The sequence below is a fragment of the Gopherus evgoodei genome, chromosome 24 (assembly GCF_007399415.2).
Source record: "Gopherus evgoodei ecotype Sinaloan lineage chromosome 24, rGopEvg1_v1.p, whole genome shotgun sequence".
Lineage (NCBI taxonomy): Eukaryota > Metazoa > Chordata > Testudines > Testudinidae > Gopherus > Gopherus evgoodei.
This window is the reverse complement of record NC_044345.1, coordinates 3,695,234-3,716,101: the sequence shown is the minus strand read 5'-3', so window position 1 is coordinate 3,716,101 and position 20,868 is coordinate 3,695,234. Positions and strand designations below refer to the sequence as shown.

Here is a 20,868-nt window from a genome sequence, read left to right as displayed (position 1 = left end):
CAGGATTGAGGGGTGTCATTAGCCCTGCAGTCCAGGGGGCGGGGTGGGGGGAGCCCCAGCTGGAGCAGCAGGGTGTTCTATGGGCCAGGACCGCAGCGTTGGCTAAAGGAGCTGGGGAAATTTAGGTAGCATCTGGCGTCAGCCAGGGGCCTCCGGCTCTGGCTTGCTTGCACAGCCTGGGGCTGATGCCCAGCTGTGCCCATCCCCGGCTGTCCCACGGGAGCCACTTTGGGGTTAATTGGAAACGTGTCCGCTCCCGCCCTGCCGCCACGTGCCATGGCTTGGCTGGTGCGTCCAGCCGCGTTTGGACTCAGGAGACCTGGGCTGCAGGCCTGGCTCTGACACTGCTCCCTGTGTGACCTTGGGCTGATTGTCCACGGGGCACAGCCTGAAAATCCTGCTGTGCTCGTCCCAGCTGGGGAGGCTCCAAGCATTTCACCATGTCTGAGCAGCATCTACCAGTGCAGGGCCCTGATCTTGACTCCAGGATATCGTACAATCTGGCCTGAAGGGGAGCTGAGCCCTGGGAAATTAAGCCCTGATCATGGGCTCTGAGAGCACCTGTCTATCTGGCCTGTAATCATGGTGTGGCTCAGTTTCCCCATCTATAAAGTTGGGCTAATGATCCTTCCCGGCCTCCAGATACATTCATTTTGCCCCTTTAATGACAATCCCTAGTTCTTTGCAAAGGAAGTCAGGGTCATTATCACCATTGTACAGGTGGGGAAACTGAGGCACAGAAGAGGGACATGACTTGCCCAGGGTCACCCAGGAAAAGAGCTGGGAACTAACTGAAGTCTTTTGAGTCCCAGTAGTGTGCACTATCCAGTAGGCAACGCTGCCCCAAGGCCCCGGGGCTGCCATGAAAGCAGGGGGGCTGCGTAGGCCACTAGACAGGGGAGAGGGCTCAGTGGCTTTTGGCAGCCGTGACTCTGGGATGGGGCCGCTCGACGCAGGAGTCCCTGAGATGTTGGCTTTCGCCGTGCAGCCACGGCTCTGTCGATAGCATCTCTTCCTGGCTGCCTCCCTCGGGCTCTCTGCCAACGCCACGCCACAGCACTGGCACAGGCTCAGGACAGGGCAGGATTGGAGCCGGCTGATGCTCAACCCGGTGCGGGGAGAGAGCCTGGCTCTGCGGGGCAGGGGAAAGGCCCTGTGGGACTGACGGGCCCCGCGCTGGGCTGTGTCTCTCCTGCAGCATCATTGAGAACCAGAAGGACGTGACGAGCTTGACTCAGGCCGACACCAAGTCCCTGCGGGAGCTGAAGAACCTGTGAGTAGCCCCAACCTTGCATGTGCATGGTGTAGGGGGCGGAATGGGGGGGCATGTGAGGGGTGTATAAGGGGGGCAGGGATATGTGGACTTCAGGTAGCTTTAACTCTCCCCTTTGCTCTTCCCAGACTTTGGTGTCACTTAGAGCAACCTGACGGCTGCTCTAATCTGTGCTGGGCTGTCTGGGGGAATCAGAGAACCAGGCAGGGGATGTCCGGTGGGGGTGGAGGGCCATTCACACAAGGCATTGTGAAGGGGTGGGGGAGTTGGGCTGCGGCTCAGAAGAAAAGCAGCTGGGCCAAGTTCAGCCATGGCGTAACTCCATGGGCGTGAGGGTTGCCGTGGCATCGGCCCTCGGCACCTGGAAATTCGCCATGTCTCTTTGCACTTCCCTTCCAGCACCATCGCCGCCTCCGGGCTGCAGTACATCGCCACCGATGCTTTCCGCGCCAACCCCAAGCTGACCCATTTGTGAGTAGCGCCCCCTGCAGGGCCCTTATCGTGTCGTTCCATGCCAGTGCTTCCCCGCGGGGCCAGCCTTTTCCCAAATGAAAGGGGACCCCGTCTTTTCAGGGCAATGGGCAACCTGTAGCCATATTGAGATGGGTCCCTGCTGCGCCAGGTGCTGTACATATTCATCGTGAGAGACAGTCCCCACACTGAAGTGCTTGCAGTCAAAACAGACAAAAGGTGAGAGGGGAAACTGAGGCACAAAGGGGGGATGTGATTTGCCCAAGGTCACCCAGCAGGCTAGTGGCGGGACTAGAACTTGGGTCTCCTAAATCTTGGATTGGGCCCTCCTGAATGGGCCAGGATGCTGCGTTAGCCAGCCCCTGGCTTCACCAGCTGATACACGTCTGTCTATCTATCCATCCATCCATCAGTTTCAGGCACCGGCTAACTCCTCCCCCTGCTGGGTGGCTTTGTTTCCCCTGCCTAGAGGCCAGGGGGATTGATCGGGCACAGCTGTCTCTCCGACTGAAATCGAGGTGAGCAGCCGAACTCAATCGCCTGGCAGCTGGGGCGCATGGATGGGGGGAGTGGAGCCCTGGAGAGGGGGGTGACATGGGCTGCAGGGCCTTGCTGCTGAGTGAGAAATCATCGATCTGAGCAGGAGGGAGGCCTTTTCCCAGCCCACCCCACGGGGAAGCTGCTGTGCCCCCAAGCGACTGCATTGGGGTAGGAGTCCCTGTCTCTTGTTCATGTGCATGCAGCAAACCCCCTGCCGGCCCCCATTTCCGGGACAGGTGTCTCTCTCGCTTGCTCTCCAGGGATTGGCATCACTTCTCAACCCCCCTCATCCCTTCCCACCTTCCCCACGAAGGCGTCCTCTCCCCTCCCTCCGGGTGATCCTCCCCTTGGATTGAAGGGTTCGGATCAATAGCACGACCCTGGGGCAGAGTGGGGGTGTCGGCCGCAGTGTGGGGGGCTCCCCTGGATCCCAAGGGGGGGTAACTTGGCGGGGAGAATGAACACATTCTCTCCCCAACGCTTGATGGAGGGGCCTGGATTCACCCCCTCCGCCCACAAGGCCCTGCTTTGGGGGACAGCCAATGCTTTGCTCCCATAATGCACCTCTCCGGTGCCCCCAGTTCTGAACGGCAGCGCTTTCTGCTCCCTAGTGAAAATGACTGTGCCCAGTACAGGGGCCTGGGGTGGCCAAGGTATTTAGGTGCTTAGGAACGCAGAGGGGCAACTTGGGGGGGATTTACAAATGTGCCTAAGTGAGTTAGACACCTTCTTCAAACGGCTTTTTGGTGTGAAAGCCACAAAAGGCGCCACAGCAGTTAGGCAGCTGGTGAGCTGGCGCTGCTTACAGCCTGTCATGGTGCCCGGCCTTGGCGGCTGCTTTCCTTGTGCTCTGTCTCTCCCCACCACCTTCTCTTGTCTCTTATCAACCCTTTGAATCAGGGGCCCTGTCTTCACTGTGTGTCTGTACAGCACCTTGCGCCATGGGGCTCTGCTCCAGGACTGGGGCTCTCTGGTGCTCCCGCAGGCCCTGCCCCAAAAAGCTGGGGGGCACCAGAGGTGATCATTTGGAGCAGTTGGGCTCAAAGGCAACCCAGGCCAATCAGGGCAGAGAGAATGAGGCAGGTCCGCACCCTAATTCCCTGGGTGACCTTGGCCAAGGTCATTTAGTGTCTCTGGGCCTCAGTTTCCCTCCTGCGCTTGAAGGGGATAAACACCATAGCAATTGTGCGGAGCGCAGCCACTGTGGTTATAGGGCCCTGGCGGTGCCTGATAGATGGGTAGGGCTGAGTGCCCGGAGGTTGTGGAATTGTCTTCGCGGAGGGCGGCGGGGTGTGTGTTTATTTCTAACCAGGCTGGGGGAGGGGAACAGCCCAGTCAGGATGGACGGGGTCTTTCCATGGGCTGCCATGTGCTCAGTGGGAGCTGGAGAATGCTCTGAACCAGGCAGGCTTGGGTCAGTTCACTGCACCCCGGGGAGGGACGTGGCTTTCTCCGTATCGCAGTGGGGGGACCCGGCACCCCAGCTCAGTGGGGGGTCTCTCTTCCTGCCGGCAGGAACCTCTCCTCTAACAACCTGCAGTCGCTCTCCTGGCGGACGTTCCACCACCTGGCCCTCCAGGAACTGTAAGTGAACCTGGACGGGGGCCTTTTCCCAAACCATCGCCTGCCAGGGCACCACTCAGAGCCTGGTGCCCCAGGGTCACTGCACTGGAGTCACTCCGGATCGAGTCCCTCCCCAAAGGTGGGGCCATTGTCGTGGGTGGGCCAACCCCAGAACTGGTGTATGCGGGTGCCACCTGCTAATAACTGCCCTGGAGCCGTCCTTCCTTCCCAAGCCGAGGGACAGGGGGATCTGGGTGTGACTGCGAGTTAGTGACTGCGCCGGGTCTCTGTCCAACACTCTGAGTCCACAGACCAGTTTCTGTTTAAATCCTGGGGTGCTGTGCTCTTCTGAACCTGCTCCAGAACTCTTCTAGGACCCTCATTCCAGTTCAGTTCTAGACACATGTTCTAGGTTTCCATGCCTGTTCTAGAGCTTGACTAGAAACCCTTTCCTAATTCAGTCCTAGCCTGTTGTTCCAGTAGCCCGTTTCCCGATCGGTTCTAGACCTCTTCTAGGACCCTCTTTCCAGTTCAGTTCTAGACTCATGTTCTAGGAGCCAGTTTCCAGATCTGCTCTAGAAGGCCATGATCGGGTTCTGTGTTAGGTGAAGTGAACTCTCTTGCCCCTCAAACCGTTCCACTCACTCTAGACCAGGAGTCTCTTCCTGGGTTTGACAGCCCCGCGTTGGCCCATTAGCTGAATGTCTTGAGGGTCCCTGTCCTTTTCTGACTCTGCATGTTCTGGAGGCAAATGATCTCTGTTCCCATTGTACTTTCTGGATCCCAGACTGCCTGGGACGCGGAGTCCAGGGATGGGGTCGGCTCAGGGGTGAGAGCTTTGTCGCCCCGCCAAGCTCCAGCAAGAGCCAAATTTCCCCCAGCTCTGACACAGAGCCCTTTTTCCCCTCCCTTATTCCACCTGACCTGCCTCCCATCCCTCTCCCCCACCCAGGGTGCTCGTGGGGAACCCCTTCCTGTGCTCATGTGAGATCCGCTGGCTGCAGCTGTGGCAGGAGAGCGGCCGGGCCGACTTGGGGAACCAGTCCCTGAGCTGCTGGAAGGAGAGAGAGGAAATGTCCCTGAAAGACGAAACCATCGAGCGCTGTGGTAGGGCTCTGGAGAAGTGGAGCAGGGTGGGGCTGGGCGTGTGAGCGGGGCAGGCTGCTGTGCAGGGGAACCCGCAGCCTCTTGTGCACCGACTGCGCCCCACACGCACCCCACAGGGACTTGGGGTCTGCTGTGCCTCACGCCGATTCTGTACCCTGGTTGCACCAGGGTAAATCTGGAGACAACGGGGCGATATTAGGGCACAGGTGTGTGTGTGTGTGTGGGGGGGGCAACAGGGCATTTTGGTGGGGCAGTACTGGGGTTTCAGTGGGGCGTTCCCATAGGGTGGTATGGGGGGAAGTGGGGTATTCCCATAGGGTAGTACTGGGGGAGGCAGCAGGCAGAATCCATGTGGGTTTGGTATTGGCTTGGATGGGTGACAGGGAGAGCAGAGAAAGAGGAAGCCGAAGGAGAGTGTGGGAGGGCCTGACTTAGGATCCCCCCCCACAGGCTCCTGGTGTGGCTGGGCGCTGTCTCCTGATGATGCCCAGGGAGCAGAGGCATGGGCATCGTGGCCAGGATGTGTCTCAGCCTGGCCCCCATGTGCTGCCAGCTGACTCCGGCCGAGGAACTGGCCTGCTCTCCCTTCTTGCCCTGCTAGCTGGCTGCTAATGGCGCTTCCTCTCCCTACCTGGGGCCCTGATCCCGTCAGGGGTCCCAGAAGTGAGGGGAAATCAAACGACTTCCTGGGGTCATGGAGAGCGAGTCGAGCTTCTGCAAGGGCCAGGCCCCAGGGTTCCCTCTGGAGCCCAGTGTGGTGCTTTGGGGTTTGTTAATTAAGGGCACCCATGAGCACCACACGAGCACCCCCACAGCGCTGGCCAAACACGCAGAGCTCTGTCCCAGCAGGCACCAGGCTCAGTGACACTCAGGCTGGATTCTCCAAGGGCCTGGCTGGGGTCGGTTCCCAGGTCCTTCCAGTCCCTGGCCGTTGTCTGTCCCTGGCCCCTCTCCCCTGAAAGGCAGCTCCTGGGGTTCAGAGCAGAGCCAACGTCTTGTTCTCCTCCCCTCTTTCTGGCAGACCCGCCAAAGATCTGGATCGACTACCAGGACGTGCCGGTGCAGCAGGGCCAGAGCGTGAACCTCACATGCCACTTCACGGGCGAGCCGCGGGCACACGGGCGCTGGATCGTACCCGACGTGGGACCAGAGCCCGCCGTCATCACCAAGGCAAAGACAATGCGGTCGCTATGGTTTGGGGCTCAGAGGGACGGAGACCGGCCCCGGGTCCCTGCTGGGGCTGGTTGAAAACTCTGTCCATGGCCCAGGGAAAAATGTGATTTTTTTTTTTCCATCTAAAATTTCCAATTTTAGGGGAGTTTTTAAAAAGGAAAAAAAATCTACATTTTTCAAAGCAGAAAGTTGCACTTAAAAAATATCCACCACTCATGGCCCCAGAGACCTGGGGCACCCCCCAGAGCCCCTGCAGGAGGCCTGAAGCCAAGCCCCATTTAAACTGAGCTCCCTGCTCGCCAGCTCCCTGTGTTGCAGGAGGGACGTGCCCCTTCGCTGCAGCAGCACGATCCAACGGCTAGAAGCCCCGTACCCAGCAAACCAGGGAGGTGTAGTGGCAGGAGCATGGGTTGAAGAGCCTTGCACTGATTGACTTCTAATCTTGGCCCTGCCAGTGACGGACTATATGACTGCTCTGTGCCTCAGTTTCCCTCAGGGGAGATTGTTATCCTTTGTTAATGAAGGATTCCTTAGCTGTGGGGTGCCTGCTAAGTACTGTAGACCTCAGTATTTTGTATGCCAACCACCCCCACCCCCCCAAACTGCCTCTCCGCAAATACTGAACAGCAGGGATCATGCTGAGGTGAGATCCCGTCGTACATTTCTACTTATAAGGGTGCTGAGCACTTAACACACCAGAGTCTGACTCTATGCCTTTGGGTGCTAGCACACCACAAATCACAGTCGTGGTGTTAGGATAGCAGTAGCACTCACTGATCGAGATCAGGGCCCTGTTGCGCCAGGTGCTGTACATACATGTTGTGAAGGAGAGCACCAGTCCTGTAGAGGTTGCAGACTAGACACGGGGTGGGAGACGAATCTCAGTGGCACAGAGCAGGGGAGTCATTTGCTCATGGCCATGCAGCAGGCAGTGATCAGACTCCAAGTGCCCTGAGCCCCAGGCTGATCTTCCAACCACTTGACCCTGCTGCCTTGTCCTTTTTATGAGCTAGGCCAGGCCACGGGGTGTTTAGTACAAGCAATTGGCCTAAATCCTGCAGAAAGAGGGATATTTGCAGGCAGTTCCCTTGTGCTGCCCTTGCCCTCTGCAGGCTGGCGTCCGAATAACATGGCAGCACGTCCAAGTCCCTACAATGGCAGCAGCAAGTGGAGATTCTCCCATAGTTCAGGCTTTTCCCTTCTGGGGCATGAGCTTTTGAATGGCCCCTCTGGGCAGGGAGCTACATATCAGAGTGTGTCACGGTGCTGGTGTCATAGCAGGCTGACCGCGCTCTCTCTCTCTGTCCCCGCAGAGGTCGGACTCAGAAATCACCCTGCAGATCTTCAACGTCTCCTCCAGCTTTAACCGAAAAGACGTCACCTGCTGGGCTGAGAACGAGGCAGGCCACAGCGAGGAAGCGGTGCAGCTGAATGTCACTTGTAAGCGGCAGGTGCATCTGGCTGGGCAGCTGAAGGCAGGGTTTATGAGAGCGAGGATGGCCTGGTCGCGAGGGAGACCTGGGTTTGAGTCTTCACTCTGCCACAGACTCCCAGAGCGACCTTGGACGAGTCACTCAGGGTCTGTCTGCACTGAGGTTGTTTGGATCTAGTTAGCTCCAGGAACATTGGCTATGATGCTGCTGTGGCTCCCCAACTGTCGCTGTTCAATGTGGCTAAATCAAAGCTTCGTCCGTGTGGGCTGCCATCACCCCTTCATCACTCTGTGCCTCAGTTTCCCATGTTTGACATGGAGCTGATAGCTCTGCCTCGCAGGGGTGCTGTGAGGAAAGTACAACCCAGATCAGGGCAGGCTCAGATGTGACAATAACAGTTGGAGCTAAGAACGAAACATTTGCTCTGTTCTCAGCTGAGAAGCCAGTTTTCCCGGCAGCCAGGTCAGTTTCTGAGGCTCCGTGCCGAGAGCAACAGGGCCAGTGGGGCTTGGACCCAGCAGCTGTTTCCTTCCAAGCCTCCACACCACCGCACGAGGCGCGTGTAGACTGCAAGGCAGAGGCTGTAAACTCCGGCTAAGGTTTTCAGCATCACCTCTGGGATTGGGATGTGTCTTAATCCCTTAGGCAGCTTTGAAAATCTCAGAGAGCAAGAGAGAAAGTGTGTGTGTGTGTGTACGTACACACACACACACACACACACACACACACACACACGCTACACTTCTGTGGTTACCTACAGTGGATGTAAGAGATCAGGGGGCAGGAGAGGGCTCCTTTAGCTTAAGTGCTAGTGGTTTGATACAGATCACAGGTTCTAATCCTGCATGGTTGGGGGGCCATCTGGTTGCTACCCGCAGAGGCTTTGCGTCTGGCTACGTTGCAGCTGCACGTGAGCTTCCCTTGTGCTAGCAAGGCTCAGGCTAGTGCATGGAAATTAGCAGGTTGGTTGGTCTAGTCCCGGCTCAGGGGGGCTTGGAAGCCCTAGCTGGAATATCCCTGCTGCTAGCTGGAGCCCCTCTAGCACCAATCTGAGAGGCTTGTTCCCAGCAGCAGTGTAGATGAACTCTCAGGGGGAATCCCTAACCCTGGCTGCCCGGCGGGCGTGGGGGTGGCTTAGTGACTGTGCCTGCTGCCTCGGGGCCCTGGCTCTGCAACCTGCCCCACCCTGGGGCAATGCACCGGCCTGAGCCCCTCTTTGTCATCTCTCCCCGCAGTCCCCGCCGTGATCCTGGACCTGCAGGAAGCCATTCGCCAGCACGACTGGTGCATCCCCTTCTCGGTGGATGGCAACCCACCCCCGGCCCTTCGGTGGCTGTTCAACGGCTCAGCCCTGGTGCAAGGGAAGTACATCCGCACCAAGATCGTGGAGTACGAGCACAACTCCACCGTGGTCCACGGCTGCCTGTACCTCAACGGGCCCACGCACGTCAACAACGGGAACTACACGTTGCTGGCCCACAACCCACTGGGTGCCGACGCCCGCACTGTCCTGGGACGCTTCATGGACAATCCCTTCAGCTTCAACCCTGAGGAGCCGATTGTTGGTACGGCTCCTCTCCCCTCCTCCAGGTCCTAATAACCCTGCTGGGCTGGGAACAGAGCCTTCCCCCTGATGGGACCAACACTAAGGTTGGGGAGGAATTGCTTAGGGTGGGTAGAGGTGCCTCAGTTTCCACTCCCACCCATTTTAAACCGTGTCTGTGCCGTGACCAGCACAACGGGGCCCTGATCTCCTCCACGCTCTAGTAATGACCCTAATAATAATAATCGATTACGGGGTTACTCTTGCCCTCCACACGGCTCCATAAAAGATCTTGAAGGTTATTCGTCGAGATGGGTTGAGACTGAAGCTAGAGGGGCCAAATCTGGGACATCCCTGAAGCAGCTAGTTGCACCGGTGCCACGTGGGTGTGAAATGCCACTGCTCCACCTGGCACTCACTTTGCACCAATGAGTCCGTGTCTGAGTCTCCTGCTCACACCAGTTTTGCACCAGCGTTGCTCCATTGGGCATCACTCCGGATTTACACTGGAGTGGAAGGACATTCAGGCCCTGGATTTGGGCTAAGCAAAAAGTCAGCAGAGGGGTCCTTTGATCCGGATTGGATCGAGGCTCAGGAGCTGCTGGCGCTGGGTTTGGCCCGCTTAGGGCAGAGGGAGGGGTGGCCAGGGCCGGGGTCCAGGGAGCTGGTACTGATGCTGTACGGAGAGTAATGATGCTTTTCCTCCCCATTTGCCTTGCTGCTGCAGTGTCCCTGCCTCCCGTGGGTGAGTATTTCCTAGGTGGCGGCTGCTTCTCTTTGCCCCCTGCTTGAACTTCGGGAGGTGCCTGAGTGGCTCTGTCTACCCTGGGTGGTGGGAGCACCCTGAACCTTACACATCCCGCAGGAATGTGTCCCACCTCTCTGCTCCAGACCCTTCCCCTTGCCCCGTTACCAACCCCTCCTTTGGTAGGGGAAGCCAGAGGATCGGTGGTGTGAGAGGCTGGATTAATGCAACCAGGGCCTTGCGTAGCTTGTCCTCCATGCTAGGACTGCCTTCCGGTGAAACTGACAGGATCTTCAGGGCATAACCATGGGGGTCTTACCTGGATGCACCTGGGAGGTTCTGCAGCAGCCAGGTGCACTGAGGGATGTGTGGCCAGGGCACTGGCTGGCCCTGTGATCTGGCTCTATGGTTCCAGTGGAAGCAGGAATCGTGCAGAGCATCCTCCAGCATTGCACAGGAGAGAGGATGGGTCTTTAGGGTGTTCTGTGGAGCCCATACCCCATATCCCTGCCCCCAAAAGTGGTGCTTAACAGCTGAACTCCCAGATTTTGCTACTAGCCCCACTCCAAACCCAGACTCATCACTGATCCCCCCCAGAATAAAACCCTGTCTCTCAGGCTGAGCTAACGCTGCTTTTCTCCCTGAGGCAGGCAAAGGGAACAGCACGCTGGATGGGCCGGTGGAAACGTCAGAGGAGCACACATTTGGGGTGAGCCCTGGGAAAGCGGATTGGGGGACGGGGGAGGGACAGAGGTCACCAAGAATATTCCTGCCTTTGTTGCAGCATGAGGCTGGGGCACACAACATAACCACAGGGTCTATTGCACCTTTCTGGAAGGAGCTCACTGCACTCGGCAAACATGAACCAATAAAGCCCACTGTGAGGTGGGTCAGTATCACTAACCTCCTTCACAGATGGGGAAACTGAGGCACAGAGCTATGACGTGACTCACAGCAGGTCAGAGGCAGAGCTTGGGATCTTGACTCCCAGCCCTCTGCTCGCACCACTAGATCCCTGAGCTGGGAGCAGAACCTAGGAGTCCTGATGCCCGGGCCTGCGCTGTGACCTCTACATGACGTTGGCTCTCCTGGGTTCTCTTGTGACCTTGGCTATCAGTACCCTTGATGAGCTTAGGCAAGTCACTTCCCCTCTCCGTGCCTCAGTTTCCCATTCTGAGAAATGGGAGTTGTGACATTGACTCACCTTCCAGGTGGCTTGCGAGGCTTAGTTAATAAATATCAAGGGCTCTGAGGCCCTCAGGTGGCAGCTGCTGGGCAGGGCAGAGGACTTCAGTGGGTTGTTCTCTAACCCGCTGATGGCCATAATGATTTTGCATCAGAGAAGAGCCTCTGCCAAAGCCCTGGATCCAACCTCCCCCGAAGTTGATGAGCGGGGAGGGGGGCATAAACGGCAGCTGGGTCTTCACCCCTGCAATGGGCCAGATCGTGCCCCGGGATCCCAGCCCTCAGGCACCGGGATGCTGGATCCAAAGCCAAGCCCCGATTGCCCTCCGGCCCTGTGGACCGAACTGCGTCTCCTCCCTCTCTCCAGGTCTCCGTGGCAGTGGCGCTGGCTGTCTTCGCATGCCTCTTCCTCTCCATCATGCTGATCGTGCTCAACAAATGTGGGCGACATTCCAAGTTTGGCATTAACCGTAAGTCCCTGTCGCCGCTGCAACCCCTTTCTCCTGGCTCACCGACGCTGCGAATGTCAGTGCTGGCAGCATGGGCCTCTGCCACCTGAGCTGAAGGAGTAACTCTGCTAAGTGGTAGCAGAAGTAGGCTGTTATCCCCGAAGTGGATCGGCCACAGGGTTGTGTGGTGCATGTTGGATTCTCAGACCGAATGCAAGTTCCTGCACTATACGCTAGGTGAGGCGAGATCCCTTCCCACGGGCCCCTCTGTGCAGCTCAGGCCCCACAGCACGGATTTGGTCCTGTTCGTCTTAGCATGAGTGGGGCCAGGTCCTCAACTGGGGTAATCAAGAGCAAACCCAGGGGATCCCCATCTATACTAGGTGTTGCAACAGCCCAGACTGCTCTAACCCGTGCCCCAAACAGCGCTGGGAGCTTTGCCTTCCCCTGTCACTCCCTGCACCAGGGCTGGGATAAATTCTCCTGCAGGGGCTAAAATGGGGTCAGATGCTGCCACAGAGTGACCCTCACTCACTTTGCAGAGGTCTCCCCAAAGGTAGACTCGGGGGAGCCGAAGAGAGGCCGGCTGGGAGGGTTTTCACCTTCCCCTGGGCTGGAGCCAGGTGGCCCCCCCACCTGCGGTCCCAGGGCACCCGGGCATTGATGGGCATCTGCTTTCAGCTGTTCAGGAGGAACAGGATTTTAGTACCCCAGTGCCTGGTCCTCCCCACCTGTCTGTGCCCTGTTGGGCTTGGAGCTGTCAGATCTCCCAGCCCCGCTGCAGGATCTTTGATGAAGATGCCTGGGGGCGGGAGCACGGACAGCCCCCTCGGTAATTACTGCAAGGCTACCTGCTCTGCTCACTGGCCCCCGCTGTTGGCCCCCCAGTGGTGGCGGGGGAGGGGGCAGATAGACCAGAGGGCTGGTGGAGCCTGACATCTCTCCCCCATCCCATGCAGGGGCGGCTGTGCTGGCCCAGGACGATGACATCGCCATGTCCTTGCACTTCATGAACCTGGGCAGCAGCCCCCAGTCCTCAGCGGAGAGTAAGCTGGAGGGGCTGAAAACCAACTTCATTGAGAACCCGCAGTACTTCTGCGACTCGTGTAAGGGCCCTGGAGGGGCGCAGGGCGGGTCCGGAGGGGCAGGTGGGTTCTGGGGAGGGTTAAGGGGGGACTCCCAGAGGGTTAGGGAGGGGCAGGGTGGGTCTCGGGGAGGAGGGGCTGGAAAGGATGTGGTACACAGGGGTGTAAGTGGGTGCAGTGACTCGCTGGCACTCCCTGCCCCGTGCCTGGGGCCCATCTGGGTTCTTAGCAGGGGAAAGGTGCACCCGCGCCCACGCACGTCCAGCCCTGGTTGGCCATGGGTCGGGGTGTTGACAGGGAGTCCTGGACTGGCTGTGCGGGAGCAAAAGCAAAGAAAGGGGGCAGAGGGAACTGGGGGTTCAGAGCTGGCCCCTCCCACCTGGATCCCTTGGCCCCTCCCACCTGGACCTCATTGGCGCCTCCAGAATCCCTCACTCCTCTCCCCGGAAGAGCCCCAGACCCCACCCCACCTCTCAAGCAACCAGATCCCTCTGGCTTCTCTCCTCCTTCTCCTGACTGGAGCCCCCAGCTACCCCTTTCTCCAAATTCAGCCCCCACCCCAGCCTGCCCTGTCTCCCTGGCCTCTTTCCCATCCAGATCCCCGCCCCTGAGAGACAGCCGCTCCCCGCCCAGCTCTGCACCTCCCCTCCGGGGTGCATGGGGGGTGACGCCGGGCACTTTGCACAGTCCTTGTTCCTTGCAGGCGTCCACCACATCAAACGCAGGGACATCGTGCTGAAGTGGGAGCTGGGGGAAGGGGCCTTTGGGAAGGTCTTCCTGGCCGAGTGCTACAATCTCATCCCCGAGCAGGAGAAGATGCTTGTGGCCGTCAAGGTAACCCCGTCCCCTTGTCCACGGGAAGCCTCCACTGGGGTGGGAGGATGCCAGAACCCACCTGGGAGCTTCGTGACTGAAATGTGCTGCAAGTGGCAGCCACTCGCAACAGGCAGGATGGGACTTAACCCAGATCCACCTGAGCTATGGGAGCAGTATAGACCATATGACACACTTTTGAGGAGTTCTGATTCCATTCAGTAGGGGGCACTGGTGAGTGTATAGACGCACACCAATGTATTGAATGGAGGCCCTTTGGAGATCAGATCCAAACTCGCCCTTATGGTTCTAGCTCTGGGTGAGACCCAAACAGGCCCGGGTTCTTTCCCAGCTGTGATGGGGACACAGTCCCACATGAATGGCAACTGGCCCACTAAATCCTCCTGGCAGTTAGAGGGGACGGAGCCAGAGGCAGCTCTGTGAGTGCGGCAGTACCGCAGCACAGGGCTGAAATCAGGGCCCCGTTGTGTAAGGTGCTGCACGGACACTAAGGAAGAGGAAGTCCCTGCCCCGCTGAGATCAGGGCCCTGTTGTGCCAGGCACTGTGAGGACGCCAGGGGAGAGAGAGTCCCTGCCCCGCTGAGATCAGGGTCCTGTTGTGCCAGGCACTGTGAGGACGCCAGGGGAGAGAGAGTCCCTGCCCCAAATTGTTATCAGTCTAACTGGGTGGATTTGTTTTCCGCATCACACGTGGAGATTGGGGCCCAGAAAGTTTAAATGACTTGCCTAGCATGAGCAGAAGCTGGAAGCCCGGCCACTGCCATGCCCCTGGGGACCCCAGCCCCGGAGCTCACCCTGCCCTCTCTGGGCCTGTCTCCCTCCCTGCAGGCCCTGAAGGAGGCGACGGAGAGTGCCCGGCTGGATTTCCAGCGGGAAGCGGAGCTGCTGACGGTGCTGCAGCACGAGCACATCGTCCGGTTCTATGGGGTGTGCACGGACGGCGAGCCCCTCGTCATGGTCTTTGAGTACATGAAGCACGGAGACCTCAACCGCTTCCTCAGGTGGGGTCCAGCCAGCAGCCAGCACGTGGGGCGGCAGATGGGATGGGGTGGCTCTGTGCTGCTTTGGCCCCCAGCATAGATTAGAGCAGCCAGCGGGGCTGCTCTAACTTACCTCCGGCCTGAGGTACCATCCAGCAGCCCAAAATAGCGAGAGTACAGTGTCCTTCAGCTGCTCCCCCAGCACACCCCTCCCCGCTTTGGCCCCCCTCTGGCACGGCTCCTGCATGCAGGGTGGTGCCCCAAAAGGCCGTTGTGCCAGCCCCACACGTGGTGAATGAGGTGCCCTGTGGGGCTCCAATGCCAGAGGGAGGCAGATGAACGAAGGGTCAGTTGTGAGAGGTGGTTTTCACCCAGGATTCAGGAATTGCTGGGGTAGCACCAGGGGGGCGACCCAGGCTGCGAGGGGGAAGGGGCTTGCGCCCAGGCTGGGGAGAGAAGCAGGGGCAAGGGTGGAGCCGGCTGATGGAGCACGGAGAGACGTGATGAGATGAAGATGGGGGATAAATGGGGCCTCAAGTGAGACGGTGGGTCTCAAGATGCGGGAGGGTGGATGAAGCTGTGGGGGAAGCCTGGATGTGGGGCGGCCGTGGAGAATGGGGGGGGCAATGTGACGGGAGGCAGAAGCCAGGGAGGGGCGGGGAGCAGAGGCCATGGCAAACGCAGACTGGCCCCCTCTGCGATGCCCTCCTGGGCCAGCTCTGCCTCCTTTGCGGCATGAAGGAACCACTGATAACTGCGAGGGTCCTTCTCCCAACTGGCTGCAGCGTGGCAGGCCCCTGCCCAGGCACCAGGCCTCACCAAAGCATTTTCGGGGATTGGGGGGGGGAAGCTGTTGCCATAGGATGGAAGGAGGGGTGCCATCCAGAGGGCCAGGGTGAGCGGTGGTCCCAGAGACAGCCCTGGGGAGAATGGGGGCCCCCCGCAGAGATGAGAGTGGGGTGGATGGCAGCTAAATACACCCCTGCTTCAATCCCCTTGCTAGGCCTGGTTGCTGGGGGTGACACAGGTCAAAGTGGAGGGACATCCCTGACGGCCCGCCATGGGGTGGGGGACACGTGCCCCACCAACCCTTTAAATAATACACTGTCACCCCCACCTTGATCCTCACAAGAGCGCTTTGTGGTCTCCCCTCGGAGCCCAGCTCCCCGTTCGGGGGCTGTTTGGTGACCTCCAGCCGGGAGCCTCAGGGGTGACAGGGCCATCCAAGGGCTGGGGTCCCAAGTACGGCATCACACCCACGCACGTCGGCCTGCACCACACACACTCGACACTCAGTGACACGCCGAGTGCCACACCGACACTAGCACGCACTTCTCCAGGCTCCCCCTCAGCCCCTGCCCGGCCGTGACTTGGGATTATTTGCCCCGTTATGGCGGTCCCTGCCTTGGATTCCCCCTCCACCCCCCCACTTCTCCATTATCACGGCAGCTCAGACAGCCGGCCCTGCTAATGCGGCCTCCTTGCAATATTGATTAGATTAGCTGTCTGAGAGGCTGAAATAGAGGGAGATTGGCCATCAGCTGAAATAAGCAGAGACTTTTCGATTGGCCCCCGAGGTATTGGCACTAGACGGGGCGCTGCCAGCGGCATTGCTTAGTGTCCTCGGGATGAGCTCTGAGACCTGCCTTTGATGATTATTGTTATGGGACTTGGCATTAATGGTTTTGCTTCCCCGGAGCCGCGCGGGCCTGTCCCCGGCCTCCACGCCCAGGTTGTCAGCTGCACTTGGCATCAAATGAGCCCCGTGAGTGCAGGCACCTGGCTGGGTGAGGAGGAAAGCATCTCCCTGCCCGCCAGCCGGGTCTGCACCTCAAACCCCAGCCCCGCAGGGTTGGGAGGACGCAGGGAGTTGGGCTAGCCCCACATCCCCCTCGGCCAAACACACCCCCATAATCCCCTCTCCTTTACATACACTCACATGGAGACATTCATAGAAACACCAATGTGCACATCAACACACGTACACGCCATCAAGCGTACACACTCTCACATCTGCCCTCAGGAAGGAATTTTCCCCCCAGGTCATATTGGCAGGACTCTTGGGGGGGTTCCCCTTCCTCTGCTGCGTAGGGCGTGGATCACCTGCTGGGATCACCTGGGCATGTCCCTCCTAGTCAGTGGCCTGCTGGTGCCCGGGCCTCGGGCATTGGTGGCACATTGGTCTGGCTGCACCCAGGCCCACTTGCACTTCTGCCGCGGCCTGGAACAATCCGGAGTCAGACTCTGAAGAATCGGGTTGGTTCGGGTCCGCTCTGAGCCCGGCCTCACTGCAGCCTGCCCTTGCCCTGCCCAGGTCCCACGGGCCAGATGCCAAGATCCTGGATAATGGGAACGGCCAGTCGTTTGGGCAGCTGACTCTGAGCCAGATGTTGCAGATCGCCACTCAAATCGCCTCCGGCATGGTCTACCTGGCCTCTCTCCACTTCGTCCACCGCGACCTGGCCACGCGCAACTGCCTGGTGGGCCGCAGCCTGGTGGTGAAGATCGGGGACTTTGGCATGTCCCGGGACATCTACAGCACAGACTACTACCGGGTGAGCAAACTGGGTAGGGAAAGGACCTGATTCTGCTGCCACACCTGCCCAGGGCCCGACCCATAGCCTGGCGGAGTCAATCAAGGCCTTTCCATCAGCACCAGCGTGGGCGCAGCAGGAGCGGATGCTACTGGCCTGGGCCGGCACGGTGCTCTCAACTCATGCTGTGTCTGTCCCTCCCTTGACTAAGGTGGCCATGTCCCTGGTCTCCAAACGCCTACCCCCGTTGTAGCCTCCCAGCACCTCCTCTGCCTCCCCTCCTCAGTGCCTGTCTCCCTTCTGATTAGGCCCCATCAGGTTTGGGGTGAAGGCTCAGGCCTCAACACTGGGGAGAAAATGCAAATTGCCTCATAACTCACTGTCAACATGTCTCATCCCTCCACTGACACTTAGAGGATAACAGCCTACTTCTGCTGCCAGCTAGTGGAGCTCAGGGGCTGGTTCATATAGAGGATAACAGCCTACAGTTACTGCCAGCTAATGGAGTTCAGTGGCTGATCTGTATAGATGGCAGCCTAATGCTGCCAGCTAATGGAATTCAATGGCTGGGCCATATAAAGGACTATTGCTGCCAGCTATCAGAGTTACTCTGGTAGAAATCTGTGCTTTGGAGGTCCCATGTCTGAATCCCATTAGGGATCCCATCAGCCAATTCTTTGCCCCCTGTTTCCCAAGCACCTTCTGCCCAGGTCCGTGAGGCTGCATGCAGTGCTAGTGGAGGGATTGCTCCTGCTATGTAGAGACAACGCTTCCCTCGAAGACCCCAGCCCACTCTCCCCCATTGCTCGAAAGCGCAGCGTCAGTCGTTGGCTGCCCCGGGGAAACCAATGCACTGGAAGAGTGACACTTCTCGGATCAGACGCATCGCAAGCCACATGGCCAGCCGGCCGGCCAGAGGGCTCTGCTGGCTGCGAAGACCCATCCATCTCCATCTCCTTGAGAGCTCTGCTGGGATCAGCCTCTGTGATGGGCAGGGGGCTCCGAGGGGCCTCTTTCCAATTTTCCCTTTTAGCTCCTGCCCCACCTCAGCCCCCTATGCATATTTAATGGGGCCTGCGATGGAAAAGGGAGCGCAGAGCACTTAGCGAGTGGAAAGGAAGCGCTGCCAGGAGGGGGGAGGGGCCCCCGACAGGCTGCTGTGAAAGGGTTAAATAAAGGGGAGAGAGAGAGAGAGAGAGAGGGTACAAAATGAGCCCCTTTCTGGTCCCAATTCTGTTCTGCTGGTGTAAATCAGGAGTGACTCTGGTCTCATGCTGGTGTGAGCAAATGGAGAATCCAGCCCCGCCCCTTTCATCTCTCTTCTCTATCTTTTTTCATTCCATCCTGCTCCTTCCCTCTGTCTTTTTTCCTTCTTGGTTTTTTCTTTTCTTCCTTCTCCCACTTTTACATTCTTCCTTCTCTTTTTCATTCTTTCTCTCCTCTTTTCTTTCCTGACTTTTTCTTTTCTTTTTAATTTTCTCTCAAACCTTTTTCTTTCTCATCTCATTCTCTCTCATCTTCCTTTGGCTTTTTCAGACTACTTTCTTCTCTTTCTTTTCTAATTTTTTCTTTTTATCTCATCTCAGTGTCTCTTTCTTTCTTTCTTTTCTTTTCTTTTTCCCTCTCTGCTACAATATTTTGGCTCTGCCCTCCTCCCCACCCCTCTGGCTAACCCATCCTCGCCGGGTCTCTCTGGCAGGTGGGCGGACGCACCATGTTGCCCATCCGCTGGATGCCCCCGGAGAGCATCCTCTACAGGAAGTTCACAGCTGAAAGCGACATCTGGAGCTTTGGGGTGGTTCTCTGGGAGATCTTCACCTATGGGAAGCAGCCCTGGTACCAGCTGTCCAACACTGAGGTGAAGAGTGGCTCGGCGAGCGCGGGATGGGTGGCAGTGCCGGGACTGGGGTCAGGGAGAACGGTTGGGTTAGTTCCAGGGAGCAGGGTCTTTGAGCTGCTGGTTCTCTGATGGCCAAGAAGTCAGCTAAGGGGAAAGGAGATGGGCTAAGAAATAAGGGGGGACCCCATCCCCCATGGCTTGAAGCAGGATGCCCGTAGCATGCTGTCCCTCGTGTGGCAGTGCGGTCTAGAGGTTACAGCCGGGAACTGGGAGTTATGACTCCTGGGTTCTGTCGACAGCTCTGGGAGGAGGCGGAACAGGAGTCAGGACACCTGGGTTCCTTTGTGTAGTCTGGAGGCCCGAGGAAGGGAGTGGGAATCAGGACTCCAGGGTCTTCTCCCCAGCTCTTCCACTGGCTCATGTGTTCTCAGCATCTGTCCCCTGCGTCCATCGGGACTAAGAACACTCGCTGGGTGAGGATCAGTTTGCAGGATCTTCACACGACGAGAAACCAGGGATGGGCAAAACACTCTGTGCCTCTAACGTGGCCCAGCCGGTCCCGCTCTCTGGGATGGCTAGGGCTGAGCAGAGAGGGGCCAGCCTGGCTCTAGGGCTCGTGGGGATGGAAGATATTTCAGTTCTCCAAAGCATGAAAGATCTGATTCAATTTGCCGGCCCGGGGTGAAACCTGACCTGCCCCTAACAAACTCACTGCGTGGCCTAAGAGCTTCCTTGCCCATTCCTTGGTCGAATGTTCCCCAGAGCAGACAGGGAGTCCCCTGGAGCAGATTGATGGCTCTTTCCCTCCCTTCTGCTGAGCCCAGGAGGATTCTGCGGGCGGGAGCCCGGTGTGCAAGGGAGATTGTTGGGGTGTCTCTTGGTGTCTTGTCGATGACCCCCTCCCATGGCCCCCAGATCAGAACAGCTAAGGGCCACTTGGAATTTGGCAGGGAGGGGGTCATTACCAATTTATAGATGGGGAAACTGAGGCACAGAGTGGCAAAGTGACAAGGGACTCAGCAGCAGAGCTGGGAAAGGACCCGGGAGTTCTGACTCCCCTTCCTGTGTCTTACCCCCAGCACCATCCCTTGCCTCCAGCCGGAAGGGTGTAGCTAAGCTCAGTCCTGGGCAGAGAGAGCGCGTCGGCTGTGTCCTCGGCTCAGGGCTAGTCATTGTGGGGTTGAAACCCAGACACTTCATCTCCTCTTCTGCATCTCCGCAGGCCATCGAGTGCATCACGCAGGGCCGGGAGCTGGAGCGGCCCCGAACCTGCCCCTCAGAGGTGTACGACATCATGCAGGGCTGCTGGCAGCGGGAACCCCAGCAGAGGCAGAACATTAAGGAGATTCACAGCCGGCTTCAGGCCCTGGTCAAGACCCCTCCCGTCTACCTGGACGTCCTGGGCTAAGGACAGGGATGGAGACGGGGAAGGAAACCAGCTCTTCCTTCGGGACAACCCCACCGGGATCCTCCTCCTACCTCTACGCCTGCCCCTCGCCCCATCAATGCAATGGACAAGATCCCACCCCCATCCTGGACCACAGACAGGTTCCCCGTCTCTGGCCTCGGCGGGATGGTTCCCTCAGCCAGGGGCTTCGGGATGGGACCGGATTCCCCAAGATCCTGTCAACCTCACACGAAAGTCGCCCCCTTCGGCCTCTTTCCAGCTCTGGCTGGCAGCCCAGGCTGCTGCCCTTTCCCCCCAAGAGCAGTGGCGGGAGGGCGCGTGCTGCCCTCAATTCAGACTCAGCCTCCTCACCCACCAAAGACAGATGGACAGACGGATGCTAAAGGGCCAGATGGAGGACACCCTCCACCTCAGTGGGTGGGGGACCCCTGCCCTGTGTCTCTTCCTACAGCAGACTCCACCCTGGCACTGCAACCCTTCTTCTGCCCCCTGCTAGGTGACACGGATGCACCAGTTATTAGTTACCCACTGGCTGAAGGACTGATGCCAGCTGTGTGTATTTCAGGGGGAGGATGCTTCGTGAGCCCAGACCCCCAAGGTCTGGGGAAAGGCCAGCGCAGGCCTGGGGTGAGGGGACTGCTGTTGAATGGTATGAACGTGTTTAACTCTATTTATCATTATACACGCTATCTCTTTACTGTAGTG

The 20,868-nt window shown here is 58.5% G+C and overlaps 1 protein-coding gene across 1 annotated transcript in view; it reads left to right on the top strand.

Annotated features, from left to right (window-relative positions):
- NTRK1 (neurotrophic receptor tyrosine kinase 1) overlaps nt 1–20,163 on the top strand; it is a 29,079-nt gene extending 8,916 nt beyond the window's left edge. The window contains exons 2-17 of the mRNA XM_030542072.1: nt 1,199–1,273; nt 1,673–1,744; nt 3,800–3,868; nt 4,800–4,954; nt 5,976–6,124; nt 7,441–7,567; nt 8,796–9,125; nt 9,831–9,848; nt 10,499–10,557; nt 11,401–11,503; nt 12,442–12,588; nt 13,271–13,401; nt 14,230–14,402; nt 16,696–16,936; nt 18,615–18,773; nt 19,978–20,163. Coding sequence (XP_030397932.1) covers nt 1,199–1,273; nt 1,673–1,744; nt 3,800–3,868; nt 4,800–4,954; nt 5,976–6,124; nt 7,441–7,567; nt 8,796–9,125; nt 9,831–9,848; nt 10,499–10,557; nt 11,401–11,503; nt 12,442–12,588; nt 13,271–13,401; nt 14,230–14,402; nt 16,696–16,936; nt 18,615–18,773; nt 19,978–20,163 — 2,194 coding nt within the window. The remainder of the gene's footprint in view (nt 1–1,198; nt 1,274–1,672; nt 1,745–3,799; nt 3,869–4,799; nt 4,955–5,975; nt 6,125–7,440; nt 7,568–8,795; nt 9,126–9,830; nt 9,849–10,498; nt 10,558–11,400; nt 11,504–12,441; nt 12,589–13,270; nt 13,402–14,229; nt 14,403–16,695; nt 16,937–18,614; nt 18,774–19,977) is intronic.
- Nucleotides 20,164–20,868: the final 705 nt, after the last annotated feature.